Source organism: Pseudopodoces humilis, chromosome 4 (genome assembly GCF_049639895.1).
Source record: "Pseudopodoces humilis isolate 2021_Gansu_Grassland_sample_001 chromosome 4, ASM4963989v1, whole genome shotgun sequence".
Classification (NCBI taxonomy): domain Eukaryota; kingdom Metazoa; phylum Chordata; class Aves; order Passeriformes; family Paridae; genus Pseudopodoces; species Pseudopodoces humilis.
In genome coordinates, this window is record NC_142203.1 from 4,348,366 (window position 1) to 4,368,461 (window position 20,096).

At 38.4% G+C, this 20,096-nt stretch overlaps 1 protein-coding gene across 2 annotated transcripts in view; it reads right to left on the bottom strand.

Moving 5' to 3' along the window:
- Nucleotides 1-3,720: 3,720 nt before the first annotated feature.
- RAD23B (RAD23 nucleotide excision repair protein B) overlaps nucleotides 3,721-20,096 on the bottom strand; it is a 35,828-nt gene continuing 19,452 nt past the window's right edge. For both annotated transcript variants that reach the window (XM_005532225.3, XM_014260808.2), the window contains exons 5-10: nucleotides 18,674-18,729; nucleotides 14,715-14,842; nucleotides 10,274-10,397; nucleotides 9,208-9,335; nucleotides 8,639-8,815; nucleotides 3,721-6,768 (exon numbers count right to left, since the gene is read on the bottom strand). In XM_005532225.3, coding sequence (XP_005532282.1) covers nucleotides 6,655-6,768; nucleotides 8,639-8,815; nucleotides 9,208-9,335; nucleotides 10,274-10,397; nucleotides 14,715-14,842; nucleotides 18,674-18,729 — 727 coding nt within the window. In that variant the 3' untranslated portion in view covers nucleotides 3,721-6,654. The remainder of the gene's footprint in view (nucleotides 6,769-8,638; nucleotides 8,816-9,207; nucleotides 9,336-10,273; nucleotides 10,398-14,714; nucleotides 14,843-18,673; nucleotides 18,730-20,096) is intronic.

Below are 20,096 nucleotides of genomic sequence, written 5' to 3' on the forward strand. Positions count from 1 at the left end.
AGCCACACAGAGGGAATTTTTTTTCAGCTGGAATGAGTAATTTGATGACAGGATTGCAGCTTCTCCACCTACAAACCACAATCATGCAAATAACATCTTACCACTGAGACACCTGTTTGTGTAAGCACGGGCCTAATCACTTACATCTGAGGAATTCAGAGGGTATTATTAGGGCATGATAAGGCTTATTAGGGATTAACACAGCGCTCTAAAGACACCACAACCTTCAGCTGCTCAGCAAGGAAACAAAATTGCAGCATCAGTGGCTTCACTTTCAAAATGCAAATATAAAAATGGCAGAATTCTGCACCAGATGCAGCCCCATTAGGCAAACCTATTTTTTTGCCACCCTCCCTTCCAACAGGGTGTTTCCTCTAAAAACTCCGGTTTGTGTCTGCCACCTGACAGACCTGACCATGTGAATCAAATGCATGGCTTCACTTCCCAGCCTCACTTTGCACCAGAATGCTTAAATAACGTGACTCTTCCCAAAAACTGGCTTCTGCCTTGCCCCTTTTCATCAGGGATCCTCCCTCTTCTCCTCACCTGCGCTCTTAGCTCCCAGCTACCCTTGCCTTTAAGCAGGGCAGGACTCACAAGTGACATTCTGATCCACCTGGAAAGCAACAGGTCATTTCCAAACAACCCTGGAGCAAAGGGAATTCTAAACTGGGATCACAAGGCTCCCTCTTGCCAAGAGCAGTGGATGAATTTACAAGCCTCTCCCACAGGTGGCCACAACAAAGGGTTAATTTCAGCTCTCCATCCTGCTGCCCCTGCCTGGGAGCAAAATCACCCTTGTGCAGGGCAAACAGAGGTTCAGAGCTTCAGGAATGACCATTTGCCACAGATTTTGAAGGCAACATAGGCAACACACCAACTAGACTTAGGAAATTGGGTTTTTTTGTGTATTCTGCCTCCTTTCTGTTTGTGTACCAGACAGGCACTTACTGCAAATTCTGTGAAATGTGAAAAATACGGCTATGTACAGATTTAGCAACAATTTCTTACTGCAGCTGAAAAAAAATTACAGCTTTCCTGATTTACAGTCATATTTAATATATTCCAGTAGCTACTCATCTTAGCCCTGCTGCTCTTCCAAGATTGAATGTTCCCAGGTTTTTTCAGCTTTACACAGGTCACAGTTTAGAGTTTAGAACACTCATGGATCACAAATTACATTCATGCTCAAAAAGCACAATCCCATCTGAAATAGTTGCCCAGCATTGCTCCAAGAGTGTCTCCAGCATTGCTCCAAGAGTGTCCTGCACAGTCCTGCCCTTTGCCAAAGGGAATTTGATATTTTAACATGGAGACAGGGGAAGCAAGCAGCATGTTTGTTAACGTGAAATGCATGCTTTTGGGCAGATCATCTCACTTCAAACAACACAGAGACTCATGGAAAAAAAAATCAAATTACTTTTTTTTCCTCTCCACCTTTAGGCAGGAGGACCTCAGTGCAGTCAGACTACCCCAGAGTCCTGTATTGTGTCTGTATGGAATATGCCAAGGTACAAACTTTTGTTTGTCTCTTTCTGTTTCTTTTTACTGCCCTCCTTTTGTAACCTCTTCATCATCTCCCTCAGAACTGGTTTTAGAAGCAAAGCACTACACAAAAAGCTACTGGGCAAGTTGAAAGAAAACAAGTAATTTCTTTGTCTTTGGAGTGTCATGGATAAATACTAGTTCTGTTCCCAAATGCTCCATCCATCTCTTACTTATACATCCAGAGTCCCGCCAAAGGTTTGCTCATTCTGACTCCCCATTTGGCCCTGCTGCTCCATTCCTTCATTACACTTGTAACTCTGCCATGCATTTCCTTCCAAACCACCAATTCCAGCTCCAGACACCTCACCTCAACCTCCCTAGGGAGATACCTACTCCAGGTGTTCATCCCTTTTATCATCCTGCTTCATATCCCACCCTGAAGACTATTTCCTGCCCCTTTTCCTATTCTGAAATCCCATTCTTCCATCCTCCAACAGAAGCTGGTTGTGCACCCTTTGCAGCTGGCATGCTTTCTTCAATAATGCAGAAAGTGGGGGGGGAAAAAAAAGGAGATTTAAAGACAAGGGAGCGGGGGTGGGAAGAAACAAGCTTAATTCAAAGATATGATTAAAAATACATGTCTGACTTTGACGAGACTTTGTACAATTCTACAGGTTTAGCCACACAGCCATGTGGGAGACACTGCCTTGTTTTTTCATCTTTGGCTGCTGCACATTTAGAGTCAAATGTTTCACATTACAAGGACAGCAACCAACCCTTGCCTGGGATGTCAAACAGCTGCCTGCTGGTGTATCTGGTTACTCCTAGTCTATCACATCTAAAATCTCTTATCTCAGGCAACAAGAATTTCAAGGATGTTGCTCCTTGCCCTCAGCACCGCAGAGTATTCACGTTTATGTGTGGAGCATATAAAAATAGAGACATACCTATTTTGAAAGACACTTTGCACTCCTGGTCTCTGAGGCATAACTGCATGAGGCACACACAACACAAAATCTAAAGGACTGTTTTTAGCACCAGACTTCCAGCAAATGGAAGCACACAGCAGATAATGCTTTGTAAGAGCTCACAAAGGAAAATGCCAAAGCAAAGGGATGAAGTGGAGGGAAGATCTTCAGAGTACCACTATTAGTTATTCCAGACTACCACCATTATTGAAGAGCATGTATTTGTCTTTATTAGTTTCATTGCAGTTTGGACAGAAAATGCCAGAGATGCTGGTGTCTTCATGAAAATGTGCTTTGAGTAGAACTGGAGTTAAATTGTCTGTCTTTAACATTTATTTCTCTTGCACAGGAGGAAAGAAATTGAGTCCACACAGAAACCAAGAAGTTTCACAACCTTTTCCTCTCCTCACAGGTCTTATATTCTATGAAGAAATGTATCAATACAGAACTGGCACTTGACAATTAGAAGTCAGCAGTATCAGCTACAGTCTGCAGGTACAGGCATCAGCAGCACTGATCAGTCATGTATTTTGTGGTAACTGAATACTTAAATTTTTCCCATACATCACCTAATTACTGGTGGAATAAACCTGCTTTTCTGGACAGTTTAGTGAATACACGAAATTTTGTAAATTGTGGCTTCATAACCACAATAACCATAGTTGTGGTTATACCTGTGTTAGAATAATGCTTTCAAAGGATGGTGTGTTGAACAGTGTTGGCATACCAAACCAGGCAGGGAAGAAGAACTAAAAGCTTTACTGACAAAGATGTTCTCCCCACTCCCACCTTATTGTTTCCATTGAACTGGAGAGTATTTTCAAGTGCAGAAATTAGTTTTGTGCACAGAGCTGGATTTAAGAGAAATCAGGGGAAAAAAAAAAGGTGTGGCTGCCTTCAAAACTCTTAAAACCAAATGAAATATCCAATGAAACCACAGGTGACAGATCTGCATACATTATTTGAGGACTTGGCTTTGTGTCTCTGCTTGATTCATTCATGAATGTTCTTGAAGTGAAGCTCATCCCAGCACTCCAAAATCAGAGTCACAGTCTGACTTCAGGAGTGATTATCTCACATTCCTAAAAAGTTCTGTTAGAAACAGAACTTTTTTTTTTTTAGTTAGTGGGGTAAGAACAGGGCATTTGATCAGCCAAATTGCTTGGGTTTTAGCTGGATTCATCAGGCATCTCTGGACAAGGTAAATGAACCACAGCATTAAAATGCAGCTGTAGAGAGGACTTAAGAACAGACAACTACAGAATTAATATGACTTCAGAGTAACTTTTTAATCCCAATTAAAAGTGCATCATAAATAGCTTTTGTCTAAGCAGATATTCAGAAGTTTTACAACAAAGGTAAGGACTACAGTACCAAAACTTAGGAAGAAATACTTTATTTTCTCAGCTACTGTTCAGAAAGCCCTGAGGAAACTGATCCCCAAATCCCTAAGAGATCTGCAGCAGAGAAGCTGAGGAGCACTCTGTGCAGACAACTCCCGGTAGTACTTGGTAGAAAACGAGGCACAACACACCTAGGCAGCTTGCTCAGGTCACACCTCCTCAACACCACATGAATTCCATGTATTCTTCCCTTTTGGCAGCTACTACAAAGAGAGACACGATTCTCCCTGGCAAGTATCCCGCTATTGGACAGGTAACAGTTTTTGCTAGCATGTAAGGTCAGACACCTGTTGTTCATCAGAAGTCACAAAAACACTGTTTCACTGCTGGAAAAAACGGGAACAGCATGACTAGTAAGGCTTCAAACACAGCAGCCATAAATCCCTCAGTCACTCAGCATACAAAGTTACAAATGAACAAAGCTACTAGCTTTTTTTTTTTTTTTTGGGTTTTGTTTTGTTGTTTTTTTTTTTTTTTACAAAGAACAAGCTCAACAGACTTTAATTCAAATACATTTATAATAAGTAAACATTTCAAAATCAAAATTGGAGGGAGTGGACTGAAACACCCAGACATTCTTACTTTACTCTCCACCCTCCTAGAGAAGGAATGGTTATTTCTCATAGCAGTTTGATCAGTACAGAAGACTCCCACAAACTAAAAGCTTTTGTCTTAGTTAGGTATTAGCTATGTAGTAAAAGTACATTCAAGAAGTCCTTGTAGCAATTTGGTGTTTTTCAAGTACCTGACAGCTGGTCCTTTTACAGATAACAAACAGCCCCTTTCGGCGGGCAGTGTTAAATCAAAATCCATCTCTCCCAGTTCACAGATAAACTGAGAATCCTATTTAGATGAAGTCCACTAGCTGATTCAGGTATTAATGTTAACTTCTCTAATGAAAACATTATGAAAGACTTATTTCCTATTTAGCAGTATCACATCTCCTACTGATAGATTTGGGTTGTGCTACTGATCACTTAGACAATATACACCTAAGAAATTTTAAAAGAATAAAATCTGAATAATTAAAATACACACTATCTGGAAAAATATCACAGATGTATAAGAATAGAAAAAAAAAAGAAAATAAGTAGAAGGCTTTAATGCATTTGTTTTGTGCAGATAATATTTTTACAGACTATGGCCAATCAATGAAGAAACTAAATACAAATGTTTCAGTCTTTTTAGCTCTTTTTTTCAAGACACTTGACTTGTACTTTGAGCTTAAGTAGTAGTTAAGTAGTTAATCCACTGATAGACAAACTCAGCAGAAAATAATTTTTTAGTTGTACCACTAAATCACTAAAATCATTAATATCATTAGTTGTACAGGAGTTCAGGGCTGTACCACTAATAATATTTTTTCCTGGTTACTGTAGAGGTAAATTTGTAATCCTGGTAATTGGACTACAACAGTAGAAAAATCAAACTATCCCCATGTTGTGTTCAGGTAACGTTGCACAGAACAGCTTTAGATTAAATTTACATTTGTTTTTATTCCTAGTATTGCAATGATGGGCAAAATTACCTCTAAAAATAAACATGTATTAAAAAAAAACCACATTGTTAACATTTTATGATAACTAAACAAAATAAATGGTAAGTAGAAATGAAGAAGTAAGATTCAAAACTCTGTAACCAGAGTTTATTTTCCATAGAAAGTTTCGAGTGTCAATTTTTTTTTTTTACATTGGAATAAATTGATAGTTTCCTTGATATCTCAAGTTTTGAACTTCTCTTCCTTATAAAGTGAATAAATCCCCAAAAGTCCTTACTTAACAGAAATAGCTTGAACACTGCAATCTACTCAAGAGCAACAGAACACTTAGAGCTGTACTATAAAAGCTGGTTCAACAAAGTTGGGAAGGTGAAATTTGATTTGATAAAGTCTCATTGCAGCAGACAAAAATGAAGCTTGCATTTTGTTTGCTGGCAGAAAAAGAATATTCAATTCACTAGAGTGCATATAACAAAACCAAACATGCAATCTATTGCTTTTAAAACTTTTACTGCAAGATAACATTAAGAGAACAGTAATTAGATATCTATTATTTTTTTTTTCCCAAAGAGAAAATATGTAAACAGGATAATAATTTTTTTCTGTATGTATATAGTTTCTCAGATCATTTCAGGGGGACAAAGGAGGGGGTGGTGTTTTTCAATAGTCAGGACACTTTTAACTGCAGTGGGTTTTCACTGGAAAAAATCTAAAAAGCCAACACTGTTCTAATTCAGCATGAGACAAAAATAGTGTGTTTCTTGCACTACTTTAACACAGCTGAAGAAAAAACCTTGAATACCTCTATTTTGGCATTCAGGATTACATTTGCTCAGATTTTTTAGATTTCACAAAGCTGCTATCCAGTGTTGCCATGAAATACAGACTGTAAAATCTACGTAGCACAGGCTACTTCCATTGTCAATACTAAGTGGAAAGGAACATGAAGCAGTGCATTACACTACATTTCTGGAACTAGTACAGTAAGAGTTTAAACCTAGAAAAAGTTAACCTACAGGTTATAGAAGGAACTAATTATCTGCAGAAGCTGATTTTTTGGTTGTATATATATATATATTTTTTTTTTTTTACACTGTGCGATTTTCTGCTAATTTAGAAACAGACATTTAAAACTGGTTGCTTTCTTTGCTTTGTTTCCTATGTTCTCCCTTCCACCCACCCCCTATTTGCCATACACCAAGCATAATGAATATAAGCCCAAATATCCTAGACAATCCAGTGAACAGAGTTAGTGTAATGCACTGGTGTGAGGTGTGAAATAGAAAAGAAAATTCTCTCAGTCTTCGTCGAAGTTCTGCTGTAGAAGAAAGTTGGCAGCCAGGTTTTCATTCTTCTCACAAGCGAAATATGCCTGTATCACAAGTCCTTCAGGAAATCCTAATGCCTTTAACTGAAGAAAAGAAACATATTTAGGAAGTACATTTTGCATGTTAGGCTTCTTTGTATGTCTAGTGTCTTGAGATGTCACTTAAGCAACTACTGCCTCCTTGAAAATATCATTGCTGCCTACTTCAAGGCAGACTTTAGCAAGTAAAAAATGAGGTGCTGCCTCTGCCTCTAGTAAAGAGGATCCTCACTTTAAAATATGATTGGATTAAGTCTAATGAAGCATCATAAAAACTTGTCACTTCTTCAGTGACACAGCTAGTCTAAAAGAGACCTGGGTCACAGTATTGTCAAGAAGTAATGGTACATTGCACTGCTGCAGAAAAAAACCCCAAAAAATAAAACAAAACTTCAAACAAGCTCATTTTAAACAATTATACAAAGCTCTAAAGCACTTTTAACAAAAAATTGCCTGGCACAAAAGCTCCCAGCCTGTGATCTTGTCCAGCACATCACATTAAGCCATATTTTTAGTTGTTTATCTTAAAAAATTAGCTACATGCTGCAGCCAAGAGAAGTAAGCTGAGAGCAATCTGGTTTTCAGAAGTCAAAGAATTAATTAATGTCTGGAATACAGTGACAACAGGGCTTGAGAACACCAGAGAAGAACTTATTGCTGTGCCAAGGGTTTAGCCAGCACTTAGGGGCACTCAGCAAATGAATTCTCGTTTTAGCCAAAGGCAAGTACACTCCACTATTTGGAGATTTTCTTAAAATCCTCACAGCACCTCCAAGGTACTTCATGTATGGGGCAGTTCAAATAACTGTGAGAAAAAAACTGTGTCCTATTATCCCTCACCAGCCATCCTTAGATTTTATATTTCAGGCTCACAAACAGCATGAAGGCATCAGCTGCAATACTAAGACACTTGAATTTTGATATTTGTCTTTCATGGAAAGAGAAAGAAGCATATTAGGATCTCTGCTGGGTTTTAGAACAGGTTTTAGAGATAATAAAGCTCTACTGCATTAACTGGCTTTAAAAGGAAATGCAACAGATTAGAGATGACCTGTGTAAAAGTATATGGACAAATAATTTTATAAGATTAATTTTAATAATTGCCAATTTCCTCAAGATGTAGAGAGCTGACACCTATATACAAATAGGTATATTCTAATGATTTTTACATAAAGTTTTGTTTTGCCAGATTAAAAAACATCGTCTTTGGGGCGCCAAACCACTACCACAGTAGAACAAAAGCCTTGCAATTTTTCCTGAGAAAAACCTCAGAGGCACTGCCATCTATGCAAATCCATATTTAGTCAGTTACACAGTATTTATGAAGGTAATACACCACCTCAGAGTATACTTTCATGCTTACCAGTACTTTTAGAAAAGTATAATTAACTAATTGTCATGGACAGACAAATAACTGAGTTTTGACTTCAACTAATCTACTTAACTGGGAGTGTTTTTACTTTCTGAGTACTTTGCAGACAGTGCTTAAGCAGCCAGATCTTTGTACCTGCAAACCTGTCATGGCATGACCTAGAACAGTACTGGCTGAGGCTTCTGCTACTTCCTTCTACTTTTTGCAGAAGTAAGAGGAATTACTTCCTGAATAATTCCTGAGCAAAACCCATTCCAATATCTCAATTATCACAGGATGGTCTCTGATCACTTAAAATGCTCTGCCTCTTCTCAGTACGACGGATTTCAGATATTTTAGACTCAACTGCTATAAAACAAAAAGAGATATAATTTGAAACAAGGCTACAACAGCTATGAAATGCCAACTATGAAAATACCAAACATGATGCAGAACTATTGAGCTAAACAAAGTTTAAGTTAAATCTGTCTTAGACATGCGCTGGAGTCAACACCCTACAGCAACAAGAATTTCAAAGAAGAAAGACAAAGAAGAAAGGCTCACCCTTTCTATAGCTTCTTTTTCCTGAGGTGTTACTTGAATGTAGTTCATATGAGCATTCCCAGCATCTCCTATTCCTCCAGTGCTGGCACCATCATCACTGCCACTTAAACCTTGGCGAGACTCTAGAACTGGCTCATTCAACATATGAATAAAATGTTCCTGGTGCTGGCTTATTTGCTGTGATGCACAGAACAGTAAAAGAAACACATATATTTAAGTAACAGACGTGCAAAAATATTTGTTTTCAGAGAATTAAGAAGTCAAAGGGATGCATAAAAAGTGCACAGAAAATACCTGTTAAATCTAACCGTAACAAATGCAATTTTTATGTTTCAATTCAACTGCAGTGATCCCTTCCTCCTCCTCACCCCCTCTGCACCTCTTATGATATCTCAAATTTATATCTAATGTCAGAGAAAATACCTTCTATACCGCAACAACTGCTGAAAAGCCAGCAATAGAATGTTGTAACTGCTAGTAACACATTATCCCAGACAACATCAACACATGACTCTCCTGTAAAGCTAAATCAGAATTAGTAAGCATTGTTTTCTTGTTTTAAGATCCACCTGCAGTAGTTGGGGGTTTTCCCGTCCAATCTGCTGTAGCAATGCTGGCAACAGAGAAGGATTTTGCTGGATAATTTGTCTCATCTGCTGGAACTGAGGCTGATTTCGTAAAAACTCAAGTGGATGTCCTGTAAAAAAGACCAGAGAAATAACATGTCTTTTTAAAAGTTACTGAGAATCTTAATAAAATGCATGCCTGCACTGTAACTGTAGATAGAAATAGGACATGAAAGTGGGTAATACACCACTCACTGAAGAATAGAATAATTTGCTTCTTCACTCTAGTTTAAGCAAAACTTCCTTATTCTAAGGTTAAACAATGCATTTCCTTTACACCCAGTCTTCTCTTAAGATCCAGCAGCCTTGTCCTTATCTCAAACACTTTACTCTGGATGTCTCATCTCTGGTTCATCTCAGTCAGACACATCTACCCAATCTTGACTGTCTTGTCTCTTGTATCTTGAGCACCATTTCTACCACAGCCTAAAACAGACCTTTCCTACCCCTTCATTAGGCTCCTTTCATGTGTTTGTCTATCTCCCTTTAAGAAGGAGATAAATACATGATAAATACCCTTGTCTTCAGCAGCCACCAACCACTGTCAAAGTGCTGCAGTGGTGAGTGAGGAGTCCTAGGTCATTTATAGGTCTCTCCAGTGCTACACTTCGTGGCCTAATTTCAGGTTTCTCCCTCGATATCCCAGCTTCTGTGTGGCAAATAAATTAATACAGTCATAGTGGGCAGTGCCCAGTCAGAGAGTGGAAAACCAGAGTTTATGTGAGAGAAAATACAACCCCTCCCCACATTGTGGTCTTGCACTTAAGAAGCCAGAATACTGAACTAAAGGACTTGTGCAAGCACACTGCATTTATGGAAAGCTTTGCATGTGACATACAACAAGCTACTTGTCCCAAGAAAGTACCACACCTGGACTTTCCATGTTAACAGCTCTTATCCAATTCCCTCTGAACAGCTCACAAGCACCTGGAACTTAAAACTGACTGAAAAAAGAGATTGATTAAGTGCACATTGTTCATCACATCTTCTCAAATACAGCCTTTCTTACCTCCTAGTGAGCTAGTAGTCGTGGGTATAGTTGCTACTGCTGCTGCCACTGCTGAAGACTGAGATGCACCAGTGCTTGGTGGTTGAGGGGGGTCAGCCACAGCCTGATTATCTCCAGGTATACCCTAAAGCCACAGTTCACATCATTACCCACAGAATGCTAACAGATATGTTTCAACTGCATGCAGTTATTTGGCTTTCAGAATGAAGGGGGAAAAAAACCCCTTAATGCTTTCACTACAAACACAAGGCAAGATCCTGTGAGTTATGCTTTTATAACTGACAGAGAACACCGTGAAAAAGTTTGATTTTATTTTCTGGCAGAAAAATGTGTTTGTATAAAGAGGCAGCAAAGCATGCCCTGCATCACTTTAAAACACCCTTTGCCCGATAAAATGTACTTGCTTTGAATCCTGTTTAAATATATTTGATATGAATGAAAAAGTTAAACTAAACACCATTAGACTATGTTATATTGTTGTGCAAAAGTGACATTACAACAACAAATTGCAGCACAAAATGCTAACTAAGATTAAGACTTCCATACAACTGGCAAGGAATGAGAAGAGATACAAGAACACAGCTCTTGGGACCCCTTTCCTCAATGAAAAACTGTCATTTACTGTATCTTAAAGGTGAAAAGGTCTGTATGCCACCCAGCTTTAGCAGTTTAAAAAAGAAAAAAAAAGTTAACTTGCCTTTTATTTTCTATGTACAAGAAACTTTATATAGGAACTGACTGCTCAGATGGCTGAAATGCACAAAGCTAAAATACAATACTATAATAAACTAGAAACAGGGTTACACAACCATGATACCTCACTCTACCACTTTTCTCATGCATGGAAATCCCTCAAGCTTCCTACCCTAACCCTGCCTTCCTTGCTGCCACTGAACTCCTGCACCAAGTCTGTCCTTTCAATCTGCCTGTCTGAAGCCTGCAAGCTTACTCCTGGGAGAGACACAAAGAATATTACAACAAGCCCTCTTGGAACAGCCCAGACAAGTTACCCAAATAAGGGTCAGCCTTGTGCTGGGGAACCACAAAACGTAAGGAACTGGGTGGGTGGAAATATTATAGAACTACAGGGTAGCCAGACAATGGAGAGGTTTGTCAAGCCTACCATAAAAATCACTGGTAGGTAATGTAGATTAAAAGTCCTGCTGTAACATGATCTTCACATGGTATATTCATCATTACACCTGAACAAAAAGGACAAATATACAGCTAATATAAAGGACACATCTAGAAAGGGAGAATTGGACAGTGCTCCAAGCAATGCTCTTTGCCTTACCTGTTTATTAAAAAGCACATCAAGGTATAAATCACCTGGTCATCAAGTACACATTTAAGCCACTCAGGGGAATAAATGAAAGATTTCCCTGTCACACACTTCATTACCTTCACACAGCTCAGTAAGCTTGCTACACATCCCTCCCTCCACTGAGGGGGAGGAGGATTCCATTAATGGTGTAATTCTGAGGTAACTCTCCCTTATCAGTGGCTTACAGAGCACTGATTAAATACCTTTTCCATCAAATCAGTAATTTCTGGCAATCCAAGTATAATGTGACAACTTGGGTTAATCTTATGAAATTACTAGTTGATTTCACCTATTCACCGGCGTACGTCATCACGGCAATCTGTGTCCAGATCAAACAGCATGTGCTTATTTAAACTTTTAAGTTTGCTCTTGAATGGAAGAACTGTGTAAACTAGTTCAAACAATTTACTTAGAAATTATTTGTCGTCTTGAACATCATCTTAACTTCCGAAGACAAGCTTGAATTATCACTCTCCAAATAACGGAGACTGTGTACAGTTGTTATCAGACAATGCCAGTGAGGCGTGTGGACCTTGTTCACACAGCTACACAACAAAATAAAACATGGTATTAAACCACACAGCACAAGCCACTCTGCATGCAAACACTGCTTGGACAGCAAAAAAAGGCCACTTTTTTTTGCTGTTGCCTTATGGTGGATGAAACAATTGTTTACTGTCTAACTGAGCAGTACAGTGGATTTCAGCTGACAGTGCTCTCTGCAGGGCAATAATCACATCAGGTCCAGCTTCTGCACAGAATAGAGAACAAAGTAGTTCCAGTTGGGAGGTACTTACAATGATCATCTAAGTCCTACTGACTGACCAACTCATGGCTGACCAAGAAGTTAAAACCTGTAAAGGGCATTGTCCAAATGCCTCTGAAACACTGACAGGCACAGGACATTGACCATCTCTCTAGGAATGGTGTTCAGTATTTGACTATACTCACTCTAAAAAAATGCTCCCAAAAAATATCCAAACTAAGAGGCTGGTTATTGAAGAGATGACAAAACTCCTTCCTAACTACAGGTTAGGAAACCCTTGGCTGAAAGAGAGATCTGAATGTAAATGCCACCAAAGATGAGTCTGGGGCATAGAAAAATTAAGATCATCTTTTGCAATTCCTTCTACAACTGCAGGATTACATCTATAATCCTCAATGACCAAACCATGAAAACTGAAGAGCTTGCCATCTGAACCATGGAAAACAAGTAAAACCTTCAGGGCTCATCTGAGGAACAGCTGTGCTTTAATTGTAGTTTAAGTCCTTTTGAACACCTTACCCTTGCTGTACCCAAGTTCTTTAAATCTGGACAGTGTTGTTACAGATCTCAAATGTCTTAATCTTAATCTGCAGATTATATAAAAAATAGAGCTGGTGATAGTTTGTAGGCAAGTAATGTAGAGAGAGGGTCAAAGAACAGTGTCATCAACAGATCAGATGAATAGTGACTAAAAAGAACCTTTTTCTAATGCAGCAGGAAAGCAGGGAACATCTTCAGACCCCAGAAGATCCAGCACAGTTATAAAGATGACTTACAGCAAGAGGATTCTTCTAGAAGGACAGCAAAAAGTCTGCCATCCAATATGATCTCCAAGAGCAAGACCATTCCTCCCTACTCCCTTTCCCAGCAGGAAGAAGAGGAAGAAAAAATAAAAGGTATTTCCAGTGAAGGATAACACAAAACATAAAGGGACATCTTACATAACAGAAGGACCCATTTTATATACAGGACCTACTGAAGGACTAGAAATTAACTGCTCCTAGCAGTCAAAGCACTTGGCAGATGTGACATGCAGCTCCTTCACAGGGATATTCTATCTCTCTTCTGGAGTTCCTGAACAGAAATAAGTCAGAGGAGGGAAATGCCAGAAGCTGAGTGCACAAGAATTGCATGCTGCCACACACACAGCAGACCCCACACTTAGGGGAGGCACTGAATTCACAGTGTATTTACAGACTAGATGAACAGTAAACCCAACTTTTTTACAACATGAAAAACAAATGTCTGAACTTTCAGACCTATGACAGAATTGAGGGCTTTTGCATTCACCTTTGCTTGGCCTAGTGCTAGTTGGAAACTGAACTTTTCACATTATTGTACTCAAAACATTTGTTGTCACTTGAAAATTTGAAGATTACCAAGTTTTGTACATTTGGGAACATAAATGTAAGTAGGAAGCATGCCAGGGACTTGTAGTTGTAACTACTGAAGGAAAACTTCATTAACAAAATTGAAGTTTTATAACTAGAGGGTAAAGATTTCTTATCAATCAATCAGAAATTCAATCCACATGTATTTTGCAAGGATTAGGTCAAGATATCTGGCTGCCAGATTTTAATAAAGTTCAGATCTGCTAAAAGGAAAAACCCCATCAGGGGAAAAATGGCATGCCAGAGTGAAAATTAAATGTACTAGAAATACTGATTAAGCAACAAAATCAGACAGATTGTATGGTGGTTACAATTCACCTATCAGATTAAGGTATACAACAATAAATGATCCAAAAAGTCCCTAAAACGACTCACAGGGTTTTCATTAAAGTGAAATTACTCTTCTAATGTCCTCTCATGCCAGTGAAGTTTGTTTAACCCTTCAAGCTTTATTTATCAAATGAAAATTGTTTCTTCTCTAAAACACTGCTGAAATGAAAACACCAGTTAAGAATAGTTAAAAAAAAAACTCTCGAAACTTTCTGCTTGGAAAGTATAATAAGAACACTGTGCATTATTAGCAAAAACACTGTACTGGAACCTAATGGTAACAATATAGATACAAAAGTATAACTAATCAACTAATGCTGTCACAAAGGTGACAAAACCACTGAGACAACCATTGGCAGTTAAAGCTATCACTGTAATTGGACATACTTTACAGACATATCCATATCAATCAACAAAAAATGAAAGCAAAGAAGTGGTAGAGGTGGTTAGGGATTATTCAGTGTTTTCTGTAACACAGCACATCTGTCAAAACTTTGATCTCACCTTTCCAGATGGCAAATGTCACTCTCAGTGACTGAGTCATGTCCAAAATAACCCCAAAATCAAAGTGAAAGGCACTACATGGGAAACCAAACTCAAAAAAGAAGGTGCAGTAAGGTAAGTGCTCACCATCAGAAGGTATTCCACCGCTCTGTCAGGATTGTTGAAGCTGGCCCTCAGTGCTGCAATCACCTGCTCCCGCTCGTAGCCCATGGACATGATCTCAGTCACCATGTTCTCATAGGACTGACCAGTCACTAGAAGTCATAGGAACACCATTTTAAGGGAATAAGATGAAAATAATCACACACACACAAAAAAAAAGTAAGGGGTAAGTGTAATTTCTACCTGAATTTCAGTCATTCATTGCAAAGAGTACTTCATATTAAACATGCCATGGTTCTGTGGCTTTAATTCCAAAAATATTCAGTGGTTTCATTATGAATTTGATTGGAAATAGTGGAAGGTAATGAAGAAAATTCAAACCTCTACTGACAAAAGCAGTACTTGTGATACTTCTGTACTTGTAATTGAAATAATGTTCTCTCTTCAATATTTTCATTTAAGGTCAAGGGCATCCTCACAGCTAATATTCAATTCCTGATGTAATCAAGAGAAGTCTCCTGCAGCTTACATTTGGAAATGTATTCATTTGAAACCTGCCTATCAAATTATTAGCCACTGAGGATTTTCCAAATAAAGACTTTCTGCTATGCTGCTGTTAGACAGATGACAATTAGTGATTATTATATATTATATATTGCTATATATCGCTATGTGATGGTGATGATGATCAAAGTAACTCAATCAATTTAAGGTGGACCAACTCAAATCACGTAGAAGACTTAGAAGTTGTATCTAGGAACATCATCCAAGACCTCAGTGGGGGTTCAGGAAACCAAGTTATCCCATTTAATTCTTATCTTACTCAATTTAACATTGGACAAGACATCCATCCCATCAAATCCCCCACCTCTTACAGCAAAAAGAGATGAAAACTGTCCCACACCTGCATCAATCAAGACAAAAGGTACATACACTGTATATGGAGCAATTTACGGGCAACTGTTCACTAATGTAACTGTAAGGAAGATTATTATCTCATTTCATAATCCATTTAATTTTCCTGCCTCAAAAGCAGGCAGCAAGTATATAAATTAAAAAAAAAAAAAAAAAAAAAGAAAAAAGGTAACTATTCTATTATACATTGCAATTGGGCAAGTCTTCAAGGTTATCTTCCTGGGGGGCAAAAATAAATACAAACAAACCCAGGCATTAAAATACCTTCTTCCTTGGATTAAGGTATTCCTGATCTCAGTGAAATCCTACTACTGACTGACTCTGCAAATATCAAGTTAGTGACAAGAAAGTTAAATAATTAACAGTTGTCATAAAAAAACAACTGATTAATAATAATATTAAAAAAAAAAAAATACAAGTGCTACTCTGCTAAGGCAAGTAAGTCATAATTAAAAGAGCCAAAGAAAACATTATATTTTATTCCCTTAGGGAGAAGGTGTCATAACTCAAGCCAGCATTAATACAACCCCACTGCCTGTTTTTTAACGTGTGCTTCTAAATAATCAGTAGGTGTATGACTTAGGGCAGTATACTCAAGAACAAACAATAAAACAGCCCTAGCCCAAGGGTACTTGTGCATTATCCAGAAATAAAGGATTTAAAAGCCTTGACTAATTTGAGTATTTATTATTTGGGCTTCAAAGTAATAGTGCCTACCTGAGTTTAAGGAATAAGCTCTTCATGTCTTCATACAGACCTACAACATCATCTGCCTCCATTTTTTCAGATGTGAAATAAAAAAATCACCAAACCTTGCTCTAAAGATACATACTTCTATTTGTATCTTCAGGGGAGCAAAAAAAAGCCAAGCCAATAATTTTCCCAACACAGTGATTTTATTACTTCTGCTCACATTCTTCCTACCACCTAACACCACACTAGTTTACCCCTATCACTCCTAAGAAAGTAACCAAGCAGACAAAACACCTGTAAATGTAATCAGTTACTACTTGAACATTGCTTTTTCAGTATAAGCAATGAGTATTGCTTTTTCAGTATAAGCAAATATATTTTTGCTTATTATGGCTTGTATTTTTTGCTTATATTTTGCTTATTATTGCTATAAGCAAATAAGGTAGAGACTGGAACAGTGTGAGATTTGATACAGGAAAAAGGTGCAAAAAGGCTGGCTTGCTCTGCACAGGCTGCTACCTAAGGCATAATTAAAAGCCAAAGGAGGAAAACAGAATTACTGAAAATGTAAGTGCATGTACTCCATGCAGCCTACTTCACAAAGTGTGCAGGAACGAGATCAAGAATAACAATTCAGAAGTTGCACACCAGCAATGTCATGATAAAGAGTCAGGCCTCTCTGTCCCTAGTGCTAGTGGAAATATTTGAGGTCAATGTTGAATTGATTCTGCTCTTTGCTTTTGTCTTTCAAATAACATTTTAAAGCTGGATTAACTCTCAAATCCAGTTCATCACACTCCCCACAATAATTCTCGTCCTATGCCTCAAGAAATCTTAGGCTGTTCTTGTGAAAGATGTGGTTGCACAAGGACTGCAAGACGTGCAGATCTACACATAATACAAAAAGTCACATCACTTTTCAGCATTTAACTGAAAACAACAGCAAATCATAGATACCAATCCCTGTTTTTAAAGCAAAGTCAATTAATTTCAGACAATGTAATTGAGAAGCAACAGTTAGAATATGTACAGGATCCAACTTAGGATGTGAAAACATACTCCATCAATTTGTGCAAGCAAATGCCCTTCAGGACAGTTTTTAAAGAAAAAGAACCACAGAGTTAATGTCTATTGCCCTTAAAAATTTTTGGCTGACAACACTTAAATCACACTCAATACCTCTTATTTCCAAACACGTCAGGTTTGTCTGATGGGTTTACTCCATCTTGAAATACTTTGGGTTTTTTCCCCCAATTTTGAAGAGATTTGAATCAAGATCACCAGCTTCAATTAACTTGCTGATAACACTGTTAAACACTTGTGTTGGTGATGACCTCATCTTGGCCACTGAGATATTATGAATAGTTAAAGAAGCACCTTCACTTCAGCCACTTTAGTTCTGCTACATTTTTGTCTCCTGCTATCAGTATCTATCAGCTATTTTGGATGATACAATTTAAAACAGTATGTCAAACCTAAGATCTAAGCTGCAGCTGGAGAGAATAAATGGAGTTGCTACCACTAATTCATGTAAAATGTTACTGCTGCTCCTAAATCACTCTCTGCTGCTTAATCACAGAACCTAACTCCAATATATCCACACAAAAATTTAAGTGAAAGTCTTAACTTTGTACCAAATTGCAGCTTCATATTTAAAGACAAAAGACAAATTAAAAACCCCACCTCCTTCCTCCTTATTTCTGTACCTGAATTTGTTACACTCCAAAACAACCCAAAAATTTCATCAGGAGTAAGGAGCTGTGGGTTTGTCTAATAATTTTCTAGCTACCCAAATCAGCATAAGTGAACGTCAGACCTTCCTGTTGTCTTTATTCTGTCTATTCCACTGAGAAACAAATATTATTTAAATTGTCAAAATAAAAGTAAGTTGACTGTAAATACATGGAGGCATTCATTTCTCAGCCCAGACAGCAGCAGATCTGGTGAATTTATCTAATCTCAATGTGTCAAAAAGCAAGTACTTTTAAAGCTGGAACAAGTGAATAATAAAGGCAGACATTTTATCAGCCCTGCAATCTGTGGTGCAAAAGTGAAAAGCACCCACATATTTAGATCTAATCTTCTACTCCAGCTACTTCAAAGTGAACAGTTAGAGAGAAACTAAAGCAAATGGGGGAAAAAAGCAGGAGTGCAAGGATCTTCCTTTCACACAATAAGAATATGTAAAGGGAAATATTGTTCAGTAAAGTAGCTCTTGAAGCTGGTTCCAAGATATCAAGTTCAGGTATTAGAGAAGAGCAATTTGATTATAACTTTAGCAATGACAGATACAGAAGAAAATGTCAACATCTGCTAATCCGTCATGTTTCTGCTGCACCAAAATAATGTCTACATTAAAAAAACTCTCCACTTACCAAGTGCACTTATAGCATCCTCAAAAAGATTTGATCGAGATGTATCACCTGTTGTACTGTAAGATGAAGACAAGTGCAATGGTAATTACAAAACTTTGAAAAACTGCCTGTTTTGTATTTTAAAAAAAAAAAAAAAACAGAAAAGAAAAAGAAAAAAGAAAAAAGCAGCAGCAGCTGTAACTCTAATAGCACCTTTTGTTTCTAAAAAACCAACAAAGCTTTCCAAAGAGCTCTCTTTTGGTCCTACAGTGAGAATAGATTTTACCAACTTACAATGCTAGCATTTTTAACACAAGGCCAACCTTCCCCCGCTACCCCCCAGAAGTTTGGCTCTTGCCCATCTGCTCAGGGATTAGCCATCTGCTTGCTTGAATGCTTTAAAGGGTAGGAGAACAAGGTGGATTTTTAAAAGCACACAGCAGTCTCACTAACTGCTTCCCCACAGTCACCAGTTTGACCTCAATGAAGACCCAAGGAGGTAGGTGGCAAGCACTTATTAAAATCTCTGTATACTACTTTCCCAGAAAAATAAACTGCTAACATTTGCAATTATTCCATCTCAAGTTATCAAAGTTGTTAAATTACAGGATTAAAGGCTCACCTCCGTGAACAGCAAGGAACACAGAGGCACAACACTTAGGCAGAGGAATACCAACCCCATTCCCAGGGCTGCAAAATTAAATCATCAGCCCCTTGGTCTTGGGATGGCACCTGGGGTGGTTCAACAGGACTCCTTCAAGGGCATTACAGCCTACAGAGTGCTGCAACTCAGTGTGGGGTGCCAGGAAAAAGTGTTGGGGGGAAATCTAGAGGAAGAGCCAAAGGCAGGGACAGGAAAGCTTAAGGCACCATGCAGAAGAAAAGCACAGGTCAAGAGAACAAAAAGAGGAGAAAAAGGGCCAGTCATATATAAGAAACACTTGCCTGGCAATGCTCTGCATTTCACCATCCATCCATCCTGTCTTTTTATTAAATTCTACTTCATAAAATTTTTCATAATGCAGGGTGTGTGTGTGTGTGTGTGTCTATTCTACACACACATGTGTATGTGGAATTCCAAGTGCTCACAGAGACAGGGAATTGTGAGTTAGGGGGATCCAGACACCTGTGGAGCCAGCAACTGCTGAGACCAGACACTGTGGAAGTCTGAAGGCCAAGGACTGCAGCCAATTCCTGTGTGAGCCCCTTGTGTGTGTGTGTGTGCATGTGAAGGCAATGGGAATCAGGGCCTGGAACAGCGTTGCAGGGCTCAGGTCCCCATGCCCTCGTACCAAAAACTTGGCAGAGTCTAAGGGGCCAGCTATCAAAACAGAAATTATTATTTTTCATTTCTGTTTTGTACATATTCATTTTGCAGCAGTGGGCTTTGCCCTAAATACCCAGAAGGGAACAGGATGTGGCTGATGTATCCTGCATGAGTGCT